At 42.5% G+C, this 19,209-nt stretch overlaps 1 protein-coding gene across 1 annotated transcript; it reads right to left on the reverse strand.

Annotated features, from left to right (window-relative positions):
• Window positions 1-1,764: 1,764 nt before the first annotated feature.
• On the reverse strand, window positions 1,765-3,582 carry LOC311257497 (zinc finger BED domain-containing protein 5-like; the record flags this gene model as incomplete). The annotated part of the gene is made up of 1 exon (XM_084353141.1): window positions 1,765-3,582. The coding sequence occupies one exon, from the start codon at window positions 3,580-3,582 to the stop codon at window positions 1,765-1,767; it is 1,818 nt and encodes a 605-aa protein (XP_084209267.1).
• Window positions 3,583-19,209: the final 15,627 nt, after the last annotated feature.

The following is a 19,209-nucleotide window of genomic DNA, read 5'->3' on the forward strand; positions in this document are numbered from 1 at the left end:
GCATGGCGCAGGAGAATCGGTGTCACAGCTGCCACACTCCGTGACACCGATGCCTTGCTGAGGCCAGTGCCATCCCCCACCACCTCCAGGAAGCTCCCCACTGCGTAAAAACGCAGCGCAGCCAGGAGCTGCACCTCCGGGCTGAGGGCAAAATTGCAGCGGGTTGCTCTCTGGATGTGTGGGGACACCGAGTGATCAGCCGTTGGATCTCCGCACGGGGCAGCCGGTACTTTGCCTGGACAGCCCGGTCTGACAGCACGTCCAGTGGGGAGAAGTGCTGACGCACGTATGCATTTATGTAAACCGTCTGGCTTCGCACACGGCGACGCTGTTGGTTCGCAGCGAGAATGTGCTGTATTGTAGCCATGGTTTCTCACACACGCGGACTTTGGCAACGCATTTATATAGAGTAGCAGGTGAAGCCTCTCTGGATGAGGTTCAGCTGAGTTTAATTACATCTGCTTCCTTGATATCTGTGAAATGCCACAGGGTTGTTGTATTTTTATGTGTAGTACTATAAACTCATATGCAGATGTGTGTGGAAAACTTAAAAGTGTAATTCAATAACAAGGTTTTTTCTTCTTCTTCTATTAACCCAGTGGTTCTCAAACTTTTTCTGACACGCCCCCCTTTGGAGGAAGAATAATTTCAACGCCCCCCCCCCCCCAAAAAAAGCGCAACAAAATGGGTGAAGTTTAACTTTTATTGAAACAAAACATCAACTCACTTCATTTTCCTCTGTTTTTTTTGTACAAATGAAGGAAACAAACGTAGTACTTCGATGACATCTTTGTAAATCAGTTTTGAGGCAAATTGGCACTCAATTGCTCCATCAACCTGTGTTTTTTTATATACAATTATTACAAAATGTGCAATCACAGTTAAGAAAAATAAAGAATAAATAGATGTAATAAAGCAAATTGGCACTCAATTGCTCCATCAACCTGTGTTTTTTTATATACAATTATTACAAAATGTGCAATCACAGTTAAGAAAAATAAAGAATAAATATATGTAATAAAGCAAATTGGCACTCAATTGCTCCATCAACCTGTGTTTTTTTATATACAATTATTACAAAATGTGCAATCACAGTTAAGAAAAATAAAGAATAAATAGATGTAATAAAGCAAATTGGCACTCAATTGCTCCATCAACCTGTGTTTTTTTATATACAATTATTACAAAATGTGCAATCACAGTTAAGAAAAATAAAGAATAAATAGATGTAATAAAGCAAATTGGCACTCAATTGCTCCATCAACCTGTGTTTTTTTATATACAATTATTACAAAATGTGCAATCAGTTAAGAAAAATAAAGAATAAATAAAGTAATATGTAAAAAAAGCAAATTGGCACTCAATTGCTCCATCAACCCGTGTTTTTTTATATACAATTATTGCAAAATGTGCAATAAATAAAGTTGAATCCATGCAAAGACCAAACAACAACATTTGGCAACAAAGACAGCTGTTTGACCTAAAAATCTGAACATTCGCAATGTACATCTTCTAAAAAATAACAACAATGAAGTAGCCTACATATTGTGCAAAAGAACAAAAATAAGTGCAGGCATTTGGAAAGAAATATAAGGGACCTTACTCTTTGAGATTTAGAGCCACTGAGTAACTATGAATATTACTATTTGCATTGAAAATATGTTCCAGACAATAACAAACAAGAACAGATCAGCTAGCTATATTTGTGCTGGAAACTGTGCAAAAACAAGTTGTTGGGCTCAGGTCTCTGTACTCAAAACTATACTAGTGGCTGCAATGAGCCTGTTTTTCACTGCAAATTCTCTCAAAGCGGGGCTGCAGGCTAGTTACTGACACTCTGACTTCATGCTCGATGTTCAGCCTAGATCTATATTTTGTTTTGAGAGAGGCAACAGCAGAAAATCCTATCTCGCAGAGATAGGAAGTGGCAAAAGGAAGCAAAATCCTCACAGCCCTCTCGCCAATGAGAGGATGCTCCCTCTCCACACCAATCCAGAACTCACTCAGTGTCTGTGACACAAACTTCAGTCTCAGGGAGGAGTCAGACGTTACCTCGATGAACTGGTCCTCTTCAGCAGAGCTGAAGTCAGCAGGTGCTGCTGCATTGAAGGGATCTCTCACCCAGTCATACTGGGCGCTGCTGTCTGGGAAGTATTTTTGGAAGAAACCTCCCAGTGAGGATATGTGCTCCCTCAGACACCGAATCACTGGTGTGGCATCCAAAGCATTCATTTCAATGAATTCACTTAGATTCTCAAAAGAATCAGTATTTCCCCTCTCAAGGCGTTTGTTCCACGCCTCCAGCTTTCTAATGAATGAGCTGATCTTGTCTGCCAGGTGAGGAAGGTGCGTATCTCTGCCTTGAAGTTGGAGATTTAAGTCGTTCAGCTTTCCAAATATGTCACTTAGATAGGCCAGTTTCATCAGAAATGTTTCGTCTTTAAACTTGACTGCAAGTTCCTCCATGCGCTCCTCCTCCAGAAACACGCGAATTTCTTCTCGAAGCTCAAACACTCGCGAAAGCACTTTCCCCCGCGAGAGCCACCGGGCTTCGCTGTGTAACAACACAGCTGAGTGTTGCGCTCCCATCTCTTCGCACAGTGCAGAGAACAGTCGCGCTTTCAGAGGCCTCGTCTTGATGAAGTTGACGGCGTTGATAACATCGGTCAAGACGGTGTTCAATTCGGGGCTCATCTGTCTCGCGGCCAACGCCTCCCTGTGTATAATACAGTGCGTCCACTGAGCTTTTGGCGAGACCCTCATGATGAGTGCCCTCAGCCCCTTCGTCTTTCCTGCCATGGACTGTGCTCCATCCGTGCAAACACCCAAGCAGTTCTCCCATTCCAGTCCGTGTTCTGCCAGGTAACCGTCAATAAGGTTGAAGAGCTCGTCAGCTGTAGCTCTCTTCGCCACATATTTGCAAAAAAGCAAATCTTCATCAAACGACTCAGATGTGACAAATCGGATGTAAACAATAAGCAGGCAGTCTTTATTGCTGTCTGTGGCCTCATCCACTTGTATGGTGAAACGGGTGCCTTTCAATTTTTCCACCAGCTGATCTTCCAGGTCCTTTGAAATGTCACTTATGCGCCTTGCAACAGTGTCGTTAGACAGGGGGACGGCCTTTAATTTTTCCGCACTTGTTTCATTGATCATGATGGACACCATATCTATAGCTGCGGGGAGTATGAGCTCCTCCGCTATAGTGTGTGGCTTCTTACATTTCGCAATTCTGTATGCGACCCTGTATGATGCTAGCTGTGCTTTGCTGCTCACCGATGCTGTTGTTTTAAAGCGATTTTCCTGCTTGCGGTATTCATCCAGTTTTCTCTTGAAGAACTCAGGTGGCTTACTGACATGGGAGGGATGTAATGTCTCCAAATGTCTTCTCAATTTATTGGGTCTCATGCTGTCAGCTGCCAGAGTTTTCAGGCACACAACACAAACGGGCCTCTCCTCCTCTCCTACCATATTCACTGTGAATCCAAGGGAAAGATATGCGTCGTCATACTTTCTGGATTTGGGCTTTGGCTGTTGGTCATCATCACCGTTGCCCGACTTGTCGGCTGATTTTCTTTTCATTGTTGAAAAGTATTTGTCCATTTTGTAAGCTCTCTTCTTCTCTCTCTATCTCTCTAAATGTGAACTATGAGTCTTACTTACAATAGTTTTACCGCGAAAAAATAATAGAACGGGAGCGGTCGCGCGCAGAAATAATAGAACGGGAGCGGTCGCGCGCAGAAATAATAAAACGGGAGATGTCACGCGCCCCCCCTGTCAGGCCACCACGCCACACAGTTTGAGAATCACTGTATTAACCTATGTTTCTTGTGCCAGTGGTCCGCAGCTATGAGCGCATTTCAACACTGAGCATTGTTTTATTATTTCGAAAAGTGGAGGATATAAATTTCCCTGACGCGGCTTGATCACTGAGCATTCGGGCGCTAAGAAGGCTGTTAAGAGTGGGTCAGCTCGATCTTACATTTCCTTCTTAGTGAAAGATCTTCTTAAGCTAAGAGCGACTCTGGAAAACACATCCTTCTTTCACAGCGTTCTTAAGAGCGCTCCTAAGAAGATCTTAGCACTTAAGAGCTTCTTAACGAATCTGGGAAACGCGGCCAATGGCAGGGCCAGACACAGCTTAATGAGCTTCTCCACCTCCGAATGCAGGATGGACACATCCTGGATGGTGCTTACTTCTCGTCCCCTACACACATTCCTCAGTATGGGGGAATGCAAATGTTAAGGCATCTGGAACAAGTTCGCTTAACTGGAAAGACCACATCCATCCCCCACACTTTTGAAAAGCTTGCTACGCCAGCACCCCCACCCCCGCGCGCTGAGGACAGCAAAGAGGTCTGCAACAAATACATTGATCACTTGGCCATAGGGTTGTCAAAAGTATCGAAACTCAAAAAAGTATCGATACTAAAATGTTGTATCCGGATACGATACTCATTTTCAAAAGTATCGATACCACCCCCCCACCCCGCTCTCTCTTAAAGTCCCAGAATGAAGCAGAGAAAAGTCGACCTGCAACCAAACAGCAACACACACAGCCGACTCTACCATCTGCGTTTGACCAACAACGAAAATATGATGCATTTTTCTTGTTAATAAAAATATTTCTTTTAAATTTTGGGGTCTTTTTTTTATCCTTATGGTATCCAAAATTGTATCGAGTATCGAATATTTTCCTGAATATCGGTATCGAGTTGAAAATTTTAGTATCGTGACAACCCTACTTGGCCAAGGGATCTCCTCCTGCAGGGAGACTGCTTCAGGGACTCACTCCGCTTTAAATAACCTTCTGTATTCCCGACTACTGTGAAGCTGCTGATTATGTATTTTAATAAAGCTAGAGAAAACTGTCTGACATGACGTGGCGTCGTTCTTCTTTCTATAAGCCTGTTGTAGAAAATATAAGGAATAGAAAGCACAAATATTTGTGTTAAATTCTGACACCACAACTGAAAGAAAGAAAGCCGGTCATAGACGTCGGAACTCACGCACCCCATCAGCCTCCCTACCCACGGGAAGATACGAGAAGTAAGCACCATCCAGGATGTGCATATGGACCTGGTGCGCTCCGAGGCGGAGCGGCGTTTTGATCAGGAAGGACTCCGCATAGCTGCAGGGCGAGAGCAGGCAGTTCTTGAGGCGGCTCAGGGGAAACGAGTGGATGTGGGTTCCTCGGAACTGACCCCCTTTCCACGAGAGAGGTGGAGAAGCTCATTAAGCTGTGCCTGGCCCTGCCAATATCTGTCGCGGCATCCGAGCGCTCTTTCTCAGCCTTGCGCAGGCTGAAAACCTGGCTGCGCACCATGACGCAGGAGAGACTAACACATTTGACGGTTATGAACGTTCACAGTGACCTTATGGATGAAAGCGATGTCTAGACCCTGCTTAAAATCTTCATCAGTGGGTCAACTGAGAGAAGGTCCACTTTTGGATATGCATGAAAGCCCTGAGTCAGGAGCGCAGACTTTTCTTTTTTGCATTCAAGGGTACAAATAATGCCGTTATGTTCCTTAAATGGCTTGATTTAGTGATCAAAGTTTCATTTTCTTAACAATAAAGATGCCGTGTTCATCCATTCTAGTTCTGTTATAACTGCACGCCATTATAAAATAACTTCAAATCAAATCCTTAATCATTGATAAAAGTGCGTGCTTCCCCCGCCCCCCCCTCTCAGAAAATAGTTCCGACGTCCATGAAGCCGGTGAATCAGATCAATAGAACGTTTTTTTTTTTTTTTCTGGTTATCATCTATTGATATTCGGTACGCTACAGTTGTGGTGTCAGAATTTAATGTATTTTATGTACACAAGCAGGAAAGCTGTTGCCGCGGCCCGGCGGAGAATTAATGCTCATTTGCTCATTTATTTGCGCAAACTTGGAGCCATATGTGATCATAATGATGATGAGAAAAGAAAACACATTAACTAAAAGTAGGCTACTGCTTATACTGAGATTCGAACTCCTATCAGCGGATGATTCTGCTTACTGAGGGAGCTGCTCTACCAGGGGAGCTATACGTCAGTCGCAATATGTTCATGTGTCTTATTTATCACCGACCCGCTGCCCCAGCTGACACATCAGCGTCTGGACATACGTGCTGCTGTCGCGTCTTCAACCTAAAAGCTGATCTTTATACATTTTTTCGTTGAGTAAAAATCCTCGCTGAATTATGGAACTGATAAGAATCATTTCTTAAATGCTTGTATGGACGTTGAAACTTCTGTAGGCTGTGCGTAATTTAAAAGGCTTCATAGTGAAAAAAATCATTCATCTCATCCGCCATCAACATCATCAACAACTCACTAAGTTTGTCCTTGCTAGAGGGACCCTGTAGCGACAGGCTGAAGGAAGGAGTTGGAATGAGGTGTGGAGTGGGTGAGGTATTATTAGCTACATTCTTGTATTTAAGCAACAACGAACAGAAACATAAATCAGGCAACTCTGTCCATTCCCGTTCATGGTCACTGCTCCCTGCTGCTGCATGTTGTCGTCCTCCTGCTCACAGATGCCACCTGGTGGTTGTTTGGGCACATTGCCGCTTCTCATGAAAACACAATTGATCCGCCACTAAAAAGGTGCGTGATTCTCGCGTGATCTCGGCCACAACGAAGTAGTACCTACTGTATATCCGTCCGCCACAGAACTGGAGAAATGTGTTATAATCCGAGCATGTTCGAACGATAAAAAGCTCAGTATTACGTTATCAAAGTTTTAAAATTTGTTGTTTCAACTAGTTCTGGATGTCAGTGGACGTCCAGATCATAGCCAGTATGAACGTCTATTCTCAACTAGTTCTGGATGTCAGTGGACGTTTAGATTCTGGCCTGACTGGACGTCTTTTCTCAGTGTCATTTATCAACTAATTCTGGCTGTCACTGGACGTCCAGATCATAGCCAGGATGAACGTCTATTCTCAACTAATTCTGGATGTCAGTGGACGTCCAGATCATAGCCGGTATGAACGTCTATTCTCAACTAGTTCTGGATGTCAGTGGACGTTTAGATCATGGCCTGACTGGACGTCTTTTCTCAGCGTCATATATTGACTAATTCTGGCTGTCACTGGACGTCCAGATCATGGCCTGACTGGACGTCTTTTCTCAGCGTCATATATTGACTAATTCTGGCTGTCACTGGACGTCCAGATCATGGCCTGGCCTGACGGACGTGATATCAACCTGTTTTGGACGTCCACAGACATTGCCTGCTCAGTGGGAAGGGAAAGATTGTTGGTTTTCTTCAATCTATTAATCGATTATATTGTTTCACCATTGTCATATTACCAGATTTAGGGTTAGGGTTTGTGAGTGCTTAGACATTTTTTTTTTACTTGTTCATTTTATTTGTCCAGTGTTCTTGAAATATGTCTTATTTAATGGACGTTCTGTTAAGGAAACAACATCTACACAATAACTGGTTCAGACACAGAATGATTAGCATATTAATGTAAAGAGAAGATACAATATATGATCTTAGCACTAAGAAGTCTGAGGCTTTGTGCCCTGTAATGTTCTGTAAATTAAAAAAAATCATTGTGTCCTTGAATGAAAGAGACAAATCCTCTCAGCATCAGTGTTTTGTTAGTCAACAGTTTTAAAATTCACACAGAATCACCACACAGAGCGAGACACTGACAGCTAGGTCAGTGTCAATGGCTCTTCTATCTGCATCTTCAATTCGGTTAAACACTACACTTTGGGTAGAACACTACAACTTAACATAATACATCTTGGGTGAACTTCCATTGAAGGACTTAATGTTTCTCTGTGAATCGAGGCCACACACCAACTCTTTTCAAAACTCTTTGAAATCACTTCGGACTAACTCCGAAGGATGGAGGTCACATTGACAACAAGGTCGTTTCTCAGAGTTCCTGATAAAGGCACTGTGCTAGAGATCAGAGGCTTTCAGCTCTGACAAACTGAATTGTTCATATGGGTGACATGTGTCAAGTCAGCAGGTACACAGTGAGTCCTCCAAACAAGATGTAATAATGTAATTGTGATTCAGACTGAGGCTGCAATGTTCTGGGCTGAACTAACAATATAGTGACACATTCCGTTATTCTTGAGGCTCTAACACACTGTTGGACAGTAATCTTACACAAAAATTGTCTCTCTCACACTGTGAAAGATTGGTTCAAGTGACATGTTGGTTGCGAACTGTGTCAGATTGCATGATGTCAGTTTGTGTGATAATTATGTGATTGCAGTATTATGTAGACATGAAAAAACATACAACAAGAGTCTTTTTTTATACATTTCTGCTTCATTTGTGATAAGAAAGAAAGAGAGGGTTTGACATGCAGCAAAGGGTCTTGGGTTGGTATTGAGTCTGGGCCACTTCGTTAAGGATTCAGCCTTGATACATGGTATGCGTGCAGGGTTTCCCCCAGTGAATTATAAGCCTGGCGGGCCGATCAGGTCTTACTTGCCCCCCCACCAGGCTAAGCATTGTTTATTTATTTTCTTGAAATCAGTTTTTGCGCTCCATCAACACGTGATCAGGTGTCTTTTTCATCACCTGACAATGTCACAACTTCGTCGCGCATAACGGCACGTCACGGACATCATGCTCATCAGACCGCTGCTTCACCAGCTGACCGACCTCGTAGCGGTTAACGTGAGCCGAGCCGCGGCTCTAGAGGCTCAGCCAGCTGCTGCAGCGGCTAGTAGCTGTTAGCTGTTAGCACGTCGTCCCCTGCAGCGTCAGAGCTCCAGACTTCTGTGAGCCGAGGTGCTTTCACCAGATGTGAAAATGACCCAGCGTTTCATTTTTCAGCTCGTACAGTTCGCGTTTACACACGTTTGTTTTCTCTCGTCCAAACAGTAGATTACAGAGTATCTTTGGTAGATCCGTGATTGTCACGTTTCCATGACGACTGACCGGAAACAGACGCGTGGTCACGTGACTCCAGATTGTAAAAATCTCTGAGGAAAAAAATAACAATGTCTGGAGACACCAGGCAGTTGTTTTTTTGGTTTTTAGTGCAGACAGTTGATATTATTTATCTTAATTATATTTTTGTTGTTTATTTATTTTTGTGGTTGGTTGAACAGCATTTCAAGAGTGCAATCTGTAAGACCTGGTGTTACATAAATGTCTTATAATAACACATGATAATATTTTCAAATTTCCAGTCAACTTTTAACATTGATCTTAAAGCCTTATGGAATCACTCCTTCTAAATTCTACTACTCCATTAATGAATCTGTTACCTATAGGGCCCTGCCATCAGTCAGTGGTCAGGGTCAGGCCCCTGACACAAAAAAACATGCTTGGGCACCGGTGGGCCGCTGGTGGGCCACCCTACCACCGGGCTTAGCAAGTTTTCTGGGGGAAACCCTGGCGTGGTAGCTCTCCAAGGTGAGCTACTAGGTGACATCTTCAGAAGATTTTGGGTCACTGGTAAATCAACAGTGTCATCACTATATGATATTTTATCGATTATTCGGACAATGATATGAAATTGGCCAATATCACAAACTGTGTCACAATAACATTTTGATTCCATGCAATTCTGGGACCTGGGATCAATATGAGATGATATCATATGTCTGTTCAATAAAATCAGTTACAATTTCCCACCCCTTCTATTCTTTGGCTGTAAACAATAGCTAAAAATTTGTGAATTATTCTAACCAGAAGTGTTGTAAGGTTTACTTTAAATTGACTGCACTAACACATAAAGCAAGTTTATTTAACAAAAGTATAAAATGTGGTTTAATAACAACTGCCAGGGTTCAACTGTTTTTTTGCTAGTCACCGTTATTACCTTAAGCATACATTAGCTTGGCTGCTAGCAGACTTTTTCTTTTACTCATCACTTAAGGAATTACACAAATTATTTATTCTTTTTCTTACCAATAAGTCAATGCATTTGGAGACAACACCATTGCTGAATTTAGCCTTAGTGCACATTTTTGTAGCCTCACATTGTTGAAACAGTGCAGCTAGCCGGGTTATTTTGCACTAGTGAGAGTGACAAGTTGGCGAACTGCCGAGTGAGATACCCGAGTATATAATCTCGTATTGGCATTGGTTGGATATGCCATGTGCTTTGTCTGTTGACCCACTTGTTTTCCTCTGAAATTCACAATATTTCCACACGTATCATTTACTCCTGAGATGGAGAGTAAATATCCTCATCATATTTCTCTCCATTATCTGCCTGGCGCTAGCACTGTCTTGAGTCAGGATTTGGAAAGTCTGCCAAACTGGCATATGAGGACGTCTGTAGTGAAACATTGTGGTGGACAATGACATCATTTTTGGGGATGGGCATCAGCAATCAGCCTAATCGTTGTTGCATCGATGACAAAGGATCATTGAATCAATATATTGATATATATATTAAAGGGGACATATTATGCAAAACTGACTTTTTCCTTGCTTTAGTATGTATAGTTGCGTATCCGGAGTGCCTCCCCACCCCCTAAGCATGAGTTTTGACAACTAAGTCAATATTTTGTACCTGGCAGAGTCAGGAATTGAGTCTCTAAACGAGCCGTTTGGATTTCACCCGGATTGTGACGTAACAGTCCGGGTGATTTGCATACTCTTTGCGTATCTCCTCCCACATTACGCCAGCTACCTGAACGAGGATCCGCCATTTTTTTCCCCTCGCTAACTTGTACGCGACAGCCTGACCGCTACCATGTACAACCCGAAAGCCAAGCACTGCTGCTCTGTCGTCGGATGCACGGATCCTCATGTTTCGCTACATCGCCTCCCTACCAAAGAGGATATCAGAGCACAGAGGCTACTTTTTATTTATCAGGGTCCCAGCTTCAGTGAGCAGAAGCGTTATGGTCTGTGCCAGTCACTTCACCCCGGACTGTTTCAGCAGCCAGGGTCAGTACAACGCTGGACTGGCAACGAGATTGTCCCTTGAAAGATGGATCCATACCCGCTGTCAGTGATGGAACTGTAAGTATTTAAAAAACAGTGTAGTTTGTGTTACTTTGGCCGTTTAGCACATGAGCTAACGCTAACCGTGGGTGTAAATATGAGGCTGAGCCAACATTACATGTGAAGTCATCAACGTTGGGCTTACAGGCCGGAGGATTCACGATAATGTTAATGATACGAAACGTTTATTTGTCATATCAGCACTCTTTTAAAACATGACGGTGAATTGAGAAAATGAATTAGGATATTGAAATTTTATCGCTTCTAACCAGCCGGTGAACCACTGCTCGGCCGTGAACATGGGGAGGAGACGGGGTGAAATGTCTCAGTTGTTCGCGGACAGTGAGCTGCTGCTCGGCGGTGAACAAACAGAGGAGACGGTGTGACATCGTCTCAGTTGTGTGTGTCAGTTGTTCGCGGACGTTTAGCTGCTGTTCCGCGGTGAACACGCAGAGGAAACGGTATGAACTGGTCTGTTATTCACAGCTAGTGAGCTACGTTCATTCATTAGCATGTTGTGCTAAAGGACAGTGTGTAAGCAAACTTCTAGAAGCGTGTCTTGTCTGAATGCACTGCTGACTGTGAGACAGCCCGAGGAGCTGCTGTAGTTGGGCAGATGTCATGGCTCTGGGAGACTGTCCTCTGACCGTTTTTCTGTGTGTTGGTATACATGTAATACGTGTGTAGCGTTAGCCGTAGCGTTAGCTGTAGGCTACAGCTAACGGTACAGCTAATGCTACAGCCTGTAGCGTTAGCTGCTGGCATGAGAGACCAGACCTGGGAGCACCAAAACGTTATCTGCAGTAAAGCAATCACTACTTTGTTTTGGAGCTGGAGACAGGGGCTACCTGCTACATGTCTGCTGTGCTACTATCAGTTACATGCAGGCACGGACACTGAAAAGCTGCGCCGCGCTGTGTATTGCTCGTTGTTGTTGTTGTTGTTGTTTTTTTGTTTTTTTTCGTTTTTTTTTCTCTCAACTTTATTGAAAGTTGCTGTGTGTCGCTCGTTGCCATGGTCCCGCGATGCCGTCCTCACGTCTTCCGGTCGGCAGGAAGAAGTGGGCGGCGCACGCAGTAGCTCATTAACATAATGAAAAAAAAGTCAGAATCCGGCCGCTGAGAGCAGGGCTGTGAAACTGGTGTGTAAACAACCCTGCTGTGCTCAATCCTTCGGTTTTTTCGACCAAAGCATGTTACTATCAGTCCATTTAGACATCAAGGACCCATGTCAACAAGCAGAAATGAGCATAATATGTCTCCTTTAATGTATCCAGATCGATGGATTGTTCAGATTGACGATTTGTAGGAGTGATCACGGAAGCAGCCACAGTGTGAGAGTTTTGTCGTCAATTTGTGAAATCATTGGCCTCTCTGTGGTCTTGCTTTTGGACTGATGTGGTTTTGATAGAGTTACACGGGAGACTTTTCATTGTGAACTGGTTTTGAGATGTTTACCTGGCCGGTAATTGGATGGTTGACCAACCTGTTTTGTCTCCAAGTGCTGAGTCTACTGTATGTCATGACATTATAACCATTAGATTTTAAAATTTTTATGCAGTATGTTCAAACTTCTCACACCCGTCCTCTCCACATCTCATAAAAGCATTAAGTTGTATTGAAATGTCAGTGTTCTCAGAGTCTCACAATCCTTTGCATCCTGCAAGTGGTACTTTCAGGTTTTGAGTCCTTAACTCATAAAGTCAGGAAATACCGTGTGGTATTTCAGGTGGTTATCAGTCACAGGTAAATCCCTCACAACACTACACAACACTAATGAAAACACCACTGACAGGAATTAATAGGAAAAATCAGAAATACACTTGACTGTTTACTCTTGTTAGCAGCCTCGGCATGTTGTCAATCCCAAGGCAGTACAGACAAACACAAGTTTTGTGATGCTTTCTATACTGATATGGTACCACTGTCTGCCAGATGTCTGTAATGTATTTTCAACACATAACTGGCAGATAGTGGGTCTCTTATCATTGATATTGAGTTTAACCCAAGGACCACTTTTGGGGCATAAAAGGGTGATGAACTTGGTGATGAAATGTTTGACTTTACAAGTGGTTTTGAGGCTGGGATCTGTGTGGTCTTGGTCTTAGCTGTTGGTCCTCTGGAGGACACACCTTTTTGGGCTGAGTGCTTTAAAGCAGGGGCAAAATCCAATCTTTTCTCTACTGAACTCTACTGTGTTTTGCCCACCTCAGCCTGCGAGTGTCGCAAAGCTCCTTGGCTTAATGACAGCCGGGTTCCATACTGTAAGCATTTCAATTTGGTTGCACAGATAACTTACTCTTAATGATACCTGAGTTGTCAAAACATAGAATTTTAGGCTCGAATGGTAAAAAATCTGTTATCTGTCCTCTGATATTGGCAAAAAGCAGTGTACAAAACATGAAATTAGCAGTTTCTCATTTTAAGCTGGTTAAAACTTTGTTGTTATTGAGTTTGTGAGCTGTCTGAGGGCCAGTTTCTGTGCTCTGACAATGATTGTTTCAAAGGGAAAAGAAGCATCACTCAATAACACTACCATACAACTGAGAGGTTTTATTTGTAGTTCTGATAACTCCACCTAAATCTTCTCTCTAGCTGATTGCTTCACATCAATCTCATGAGTCACATTCTTATGTTAACCTTTCATTTCTATCATATAAAAGATTTTAAGTTCATAGTTTTGAATCAGAACCCAGTGTTTTCCACAGAATCAGACTTTAATTGTGGCGGTGGCTGTCCAGCTGGGGTGCCATAGAGCACGCGCACTCGAGACTCCCGCCGACCGAGTCGGCTAACTTCAGGTTTAGCGCCGAACTAACCTGAATGAAGATAAAATAATTTAATCGGGCGGCTCTTCTAGACTCTCCAAATTGTATTGGACCGAATTGCTCAAATTTTGACAGTAAAACGAGTCATTTTGCGGGGGTTGTGCAGCTTTTAGGCCTTCTGCCGATCTGATCGGCTATATCGGATTGGCCGATATTTTGCATTTTATGCAATTTGTGAGATCGGCTGTAATGTCTTAATTCGCCGATCCGATCAATGACCTCATTGTCGTGCTGAAACTCCCCGCAGATGCTCCCGTTACATAGATTGCAGACGGCCTGTGTCCCACCCGTCCCACCCACTCCGAAGAAGCTCCACACCACCGACACGCCTGCCTGAACCCGACAGCTAGTTTTGAGCCCTGTCACGATGTGACGGACAATACATTTTTCTTGAATCATTAGCTGTTGGATTCAAACAAACACGCCGGTGGTGCGGGACCCCCCCCCCCCCCCAAAGCGAACGAGACAGACACAACCCAAGCCACCCGCAATCCGTGCAACACTAGAGTACCTCGTGGGGGAGCATCTGCAAAATGCCCCAACACAACAAATGTAATCAGGCACCTGGATTCAAGAAACTGAGCGTGGAAAAAGAAAAACAAACACCGAAACGGATGCTAAAGCAAACTACTTTAGACAGTACCTGTCCGTATAGCCGTGGCAGTGAGAAGGCAAGGGGTGGCACAAGGAAACTTATGGAGTTTATCGTGCTGGCTGACCTGCCATTTAATATTGTGGAGAACCCCGCATTTCAATGTTTGCTGGCATACTTCATACTCCACGCAGTAAATTGTTGCGCCCATTATTTCTGTCTCAAGTTATTTTGGTTTGACCTGACTGAACTTTGAACTTATGTCTGGCCAGTCCTTGAATGCCCTCTAGAGGCCATTGATGTTTTACCCTTGCATCTCTGTCAGTTTGGGGCATGGCAAAGATTGTTAAACATTGGCAAAAATGCTTGAGAATACTTTTGTTGATACTCAGTAAACAGTACATAAGTATATACAGTAAATTAACAAGTTATTTAAATACACATATTGCTCCCTCACGTGATCGGATCGGTGATCGGTTTATTTGAACTCACTAGTCGGTGAACGGTGATCGGCCCCAAAAATCCTGATCGTGTAAAGCCTAGCGGCTTTTATTACCATTTTACAGATGTGTCTTTCATAATGTTAGCTTTTTGAAAAAAGTCCCCAGTGCATCACGGTGACGATGTAATTGCACGGCTTGGCTACAACAAAAACTGGCTTCAAGGCCTAGGGCTCTTTGTGGGGGCTTGATCTCGACGATGAGGCCAGCCGTCTTCTTTGCAGAGGAAGTTACGGTCAAGCCAACCGCATTAAATAGTCCTCCTCCTCTTCTTCGTTGGTTTTACCGGCGGATTAAAAACCACACCGCCATCCACTGTATCGGAGTATATAACATCATGCTATTCAGTGACCGGTGCGCTGTCTTGAGTGAGTGAGAACGGGATGCACGGCTCCAAAAATAGAAGATCAATATGTGGCGGCCAATGTTGATATTGTGGTGGATGGCCACAAATAAATTAATGTGTGGGAAACACAGAACCATCAGTATTTGTGATCATTCCCAGGTTTACTTGAGGTGCACAGCTACAGAGTTTGTACCGTGTGAGCAGAGGCATGCCATTCTCTTCTTTGTGTTGTTGTAGTGCTGAATGACTCGGCCTTCCTCCTTTTCCTCTTGCAGTCATGTGGGTGAATGAATGGTGACGACTACCGTGTGACCTTTTGTAAATGGATGTGGAAATCAAACACTTTGAAATATAAAGAGTGGAATAGTGTGTGCTGATAATAAAGAGGAAGTTATCATCCAAGTCCAACAAATCTCTGCTGAAGGGTAAAATGCTGTTTTCTCTTCTCCTGGAAAATTGATTAAAAGTTCTCTCACCGGCTTTCTAAGTTAACAGTTTTGTAGAGTTTGTACTTATCCTATTTTTTTTCTTTTTTTTTATTGTTTTATCATCAGTAGTCTCTTAAATCGCCTTCATTACACTGCAGTATTTGTTTTCATTCCAGAGAACCAGTGTCTACTCAGCCTGGTTGTGGTTTGTATCGTAGATTGCATCTTCAGTTGATGCCCTGCTGATATTGTGTTGCTGAAACAAGCTCTATGGGGGCTCTATGCCGGTGCTGCTCTGTTTTGTACATTTTACATTTCACTTCTTTCTTTGGTGGTGATATTAGATTGTAGCTGACAGTCTGCCCCGCTGTCTTTCTTTTCTTATCTCTCAGTTACTGTTTGTGTCCTGCTGGAATAATGGGTAAAGCTACAGAAAATAAGTCTGCAGCAATTTCACCATCATATTTCATATCTAAAAAATGTCTAAAATTCACTGGTTCACACTTCTTAAATGTCAATTCATTAATCTTGACAGCAGTTGTTAGTTTCAAGATATATGTAAGAATTCTGTGTTAAAATGTCGACTAGATCTTTGTTATATATTTTGTTGAGATGTGTTCTTGCATTATCCCAAATTTTTCCAACAATGTTCAAACCAGAAAAAATCCACAAGGCTACTCAAGGTAACGGTGAGGAGTGAGTGAGAAGTGAGGTAGACGAAACGTAAAGTGATTTCAACTTTTAAACATTACCTCGTCTGTAAACATTTGTGCCTGAGTCACGTCTAGGGCTGGGTATCGTTTGAAATTTTCGATACCGGTGCCGATACCGATACAGTACTTTTTTCGATACCTTACTTGGATGAGTGTTAAACAAATTTCCATTTTTTTTTTCATTCAACAAAATAAGCCAAAACTTCTCAAATGCTTCAGTGTTGTGTTTAATGTTATCTTTACTCAAACAGCCGTATTAAGAAGTCTGTTTAAATACAATTCAGTATATATAAAATACAATATAAAATGAAAAACCTGTCGCCAAAAACTGGCCTCCTGGCGGATGGCTCACAAAAAGTTGTGTAAATAAAATACAGTACAAAATTAAAAACAATTGTGATTTAAATAATTATCCAGCACCTGTCGCCAAAAACTCTCCTCCTGGCGGATGTCTCAGAAAAAGAAAAATCGTATCAAATAATAAACAAGATTAAGAGACTAAAAGCCCCACCGTCTGTTGGTAAATTTGTGAACTGCTGATAGACCAACTTTGCAAGAGCATTAGCATTAAACTACCCATTGGGAGGGAGTGATGGTCTGTGGAATAAGAAAAAAGCAGACTTAAGAATTATTTTTTAAAAAGAGAAGCATGTCTACTTTCTCTGGTGAAATAGATGCATGCTCGGTGCTTATAGTATCCCCAGCTGTAGAAAACACACGCTCAGAGGGTGTAGAAGATGCCTGTACACAGATATTTAGGGGCAATGTTTGCAAGCACTGGCATCAGGTCCCTCTTTCCCCATCACCATGTCACTGGGTCCACTGAAGATAGTACAGCAGGGAGGCTTCTGTACAAATCCATTTCTCTCTTGATGTTCTCACTGGGGGTGATGGCACTTGTGCTGCTGTCCACCTTGCTTTCTGTCAGGGCCCGGTCTTCATCCTCAAATAGCTCCCCCAGAGCAGAGAGTTTGTGCCTCTTTTGTGGGAGCTGAATATACAAACAAAAGACTCATCATTCATCAAATATTAGGCTTATTGTGCTAATAAAGTAAGAATATCAGTTTGCAGGTCTAGGTCTTACAGGTGCAGCTGCTGCACTCTCTTCACCAGGAGACCCATCTTCATCACCACCGTCCTCTTCCTCCTCCTCCTCCTCCTGTGTAACTTGTGCATGCCCCTTTCACATGGAAATAATGGTTGTACACAGAAACACAGTACATTAATACAAATATACACTGCAGATATCTACTCTACAATGATCATTATTCATGAAACACAGACACCACCTGGTTTGTATTCCCAAGAGCTTGTTTTTTCAAGCGGATGCGAGGTATCATCCTGGACCTTGCCTTTAAATCCCAGGTCAATGGCAGTGGCCTCCTCCAGAAAAACTCAAAGGGTATAATCCTAAAAGGAAAAGATTAAATGTTTTAAAGTTAAATTCAACTAGTTTTATATTATTATTTATTATTATTATATCAGAAATAATATATATATATATAAATTTATATCAGAAATAAAACAATATACTACATACTTCATAGTAGGGGTGGGTATTGCCAAGGACCTCACGATACAATAAGCATCATGATACTTGAGTCACGATATGATACGATATTGCGATATCCAAATTTTGCGATACATTGCAATATATTGCGATATTCTACATAGTTCACTGAAAAATGTAAAATGCATTATGCATCTTAAAATCCGAGTTGTATGTACATCAGATGATAGTGATAATTCACAGGACAAACTGAGTCAAAACTATGTAATTCAAATTATCCATGCCATTTTATTGTACCTATACAAGTGCAGGTTACAACATATTTGCATGAACAACACACTGTCTGAAACACATTGAAAAGTGCAGTGTGCATTATTCTTAGTCTCCCTGAGCACAATGACACAAAGTGCAGTGTGGGTCAGTGTCCACACACTGAAACTGAAATGAAACCTCAGTGCATCATGTTTCTTCTGAACTTAGATTAAATACTCAAATTAAAATGCAGTGTGTCACACACACTGAAATTGAAAATGCAAAATAAAGTGCAGCTTCTTCCCTTTGACCTTAAATGACAAAATTAAGTTCACACTTGTCTCCCTGGACAAGAACTGTGTGTCACTGTTTGAACACTTCACTGAATGTATGTAAAAATAAATATGCCTACGCATACATATTGCAAAAGTACTATATGTTACTGAACACACTGAGCTGAAATGTGTGAGAAAAATAAAAAGTGTGCATAGTTTTTGTATTTAAACAAAACAAAATTTGTAACCAAGATACTCATACATGAATGGGTCTACTTGTACTTGACTTTTAGATTTTTGTCAAGACAGATAATCTGATCCACATGTTCTGGGGTGAGTGCACTCCTCTGTGCAGTTATAATGTCACTTGCGGTTGAGAAGATTCTCTCAGCAGAGACACTCGTCCCTGGGATACACAGATACCTCTTTGCAAGCGTTGACAAGAAAGGATATTCAGTCTCATGCTCCTTCCACCAGTTCAGTGGATTGGCACCCTTTTTGATTGGCATTGGAGCAACCTCCTTGAACCTCTCCATCTCCTCTGCTGCCTGGTTTTCCAGAGTCTTCAACTTCTTTGCAGTACCTGAAGCAGTGTAAGAAAAAATAGTAGGGGAAAAAGAGCAACAGATCAATGGCTGAGCACTGTGTAGAATAATTAATGTACAGTTATTAACACTAAAATAGCCATGTACTTACGTTGCGGCATCACATAGCGCGGCTCCAAAGTATTCACCATCCACCTAAAGCTGACATTCTCCACAACGTTGTAGGGACGCAAATCCTTACAAAGGAAATGCACCATCGCCTCCGTGATCCTCCGGGCTCGAGTTGAAG

The sequence above is a fragment of the Pagrus pagrus genome (genome assembly GCF_965226575.1).
Source record: "Pagrus pagrus genome assembly, chromosome: 5".
Classification (NCBI taxonomy): Eukaryota; Metazoa; Chordata; class Actinopteri; order Spariformes; family Sparidae; genus Pagrus; species Pagrus pagrus.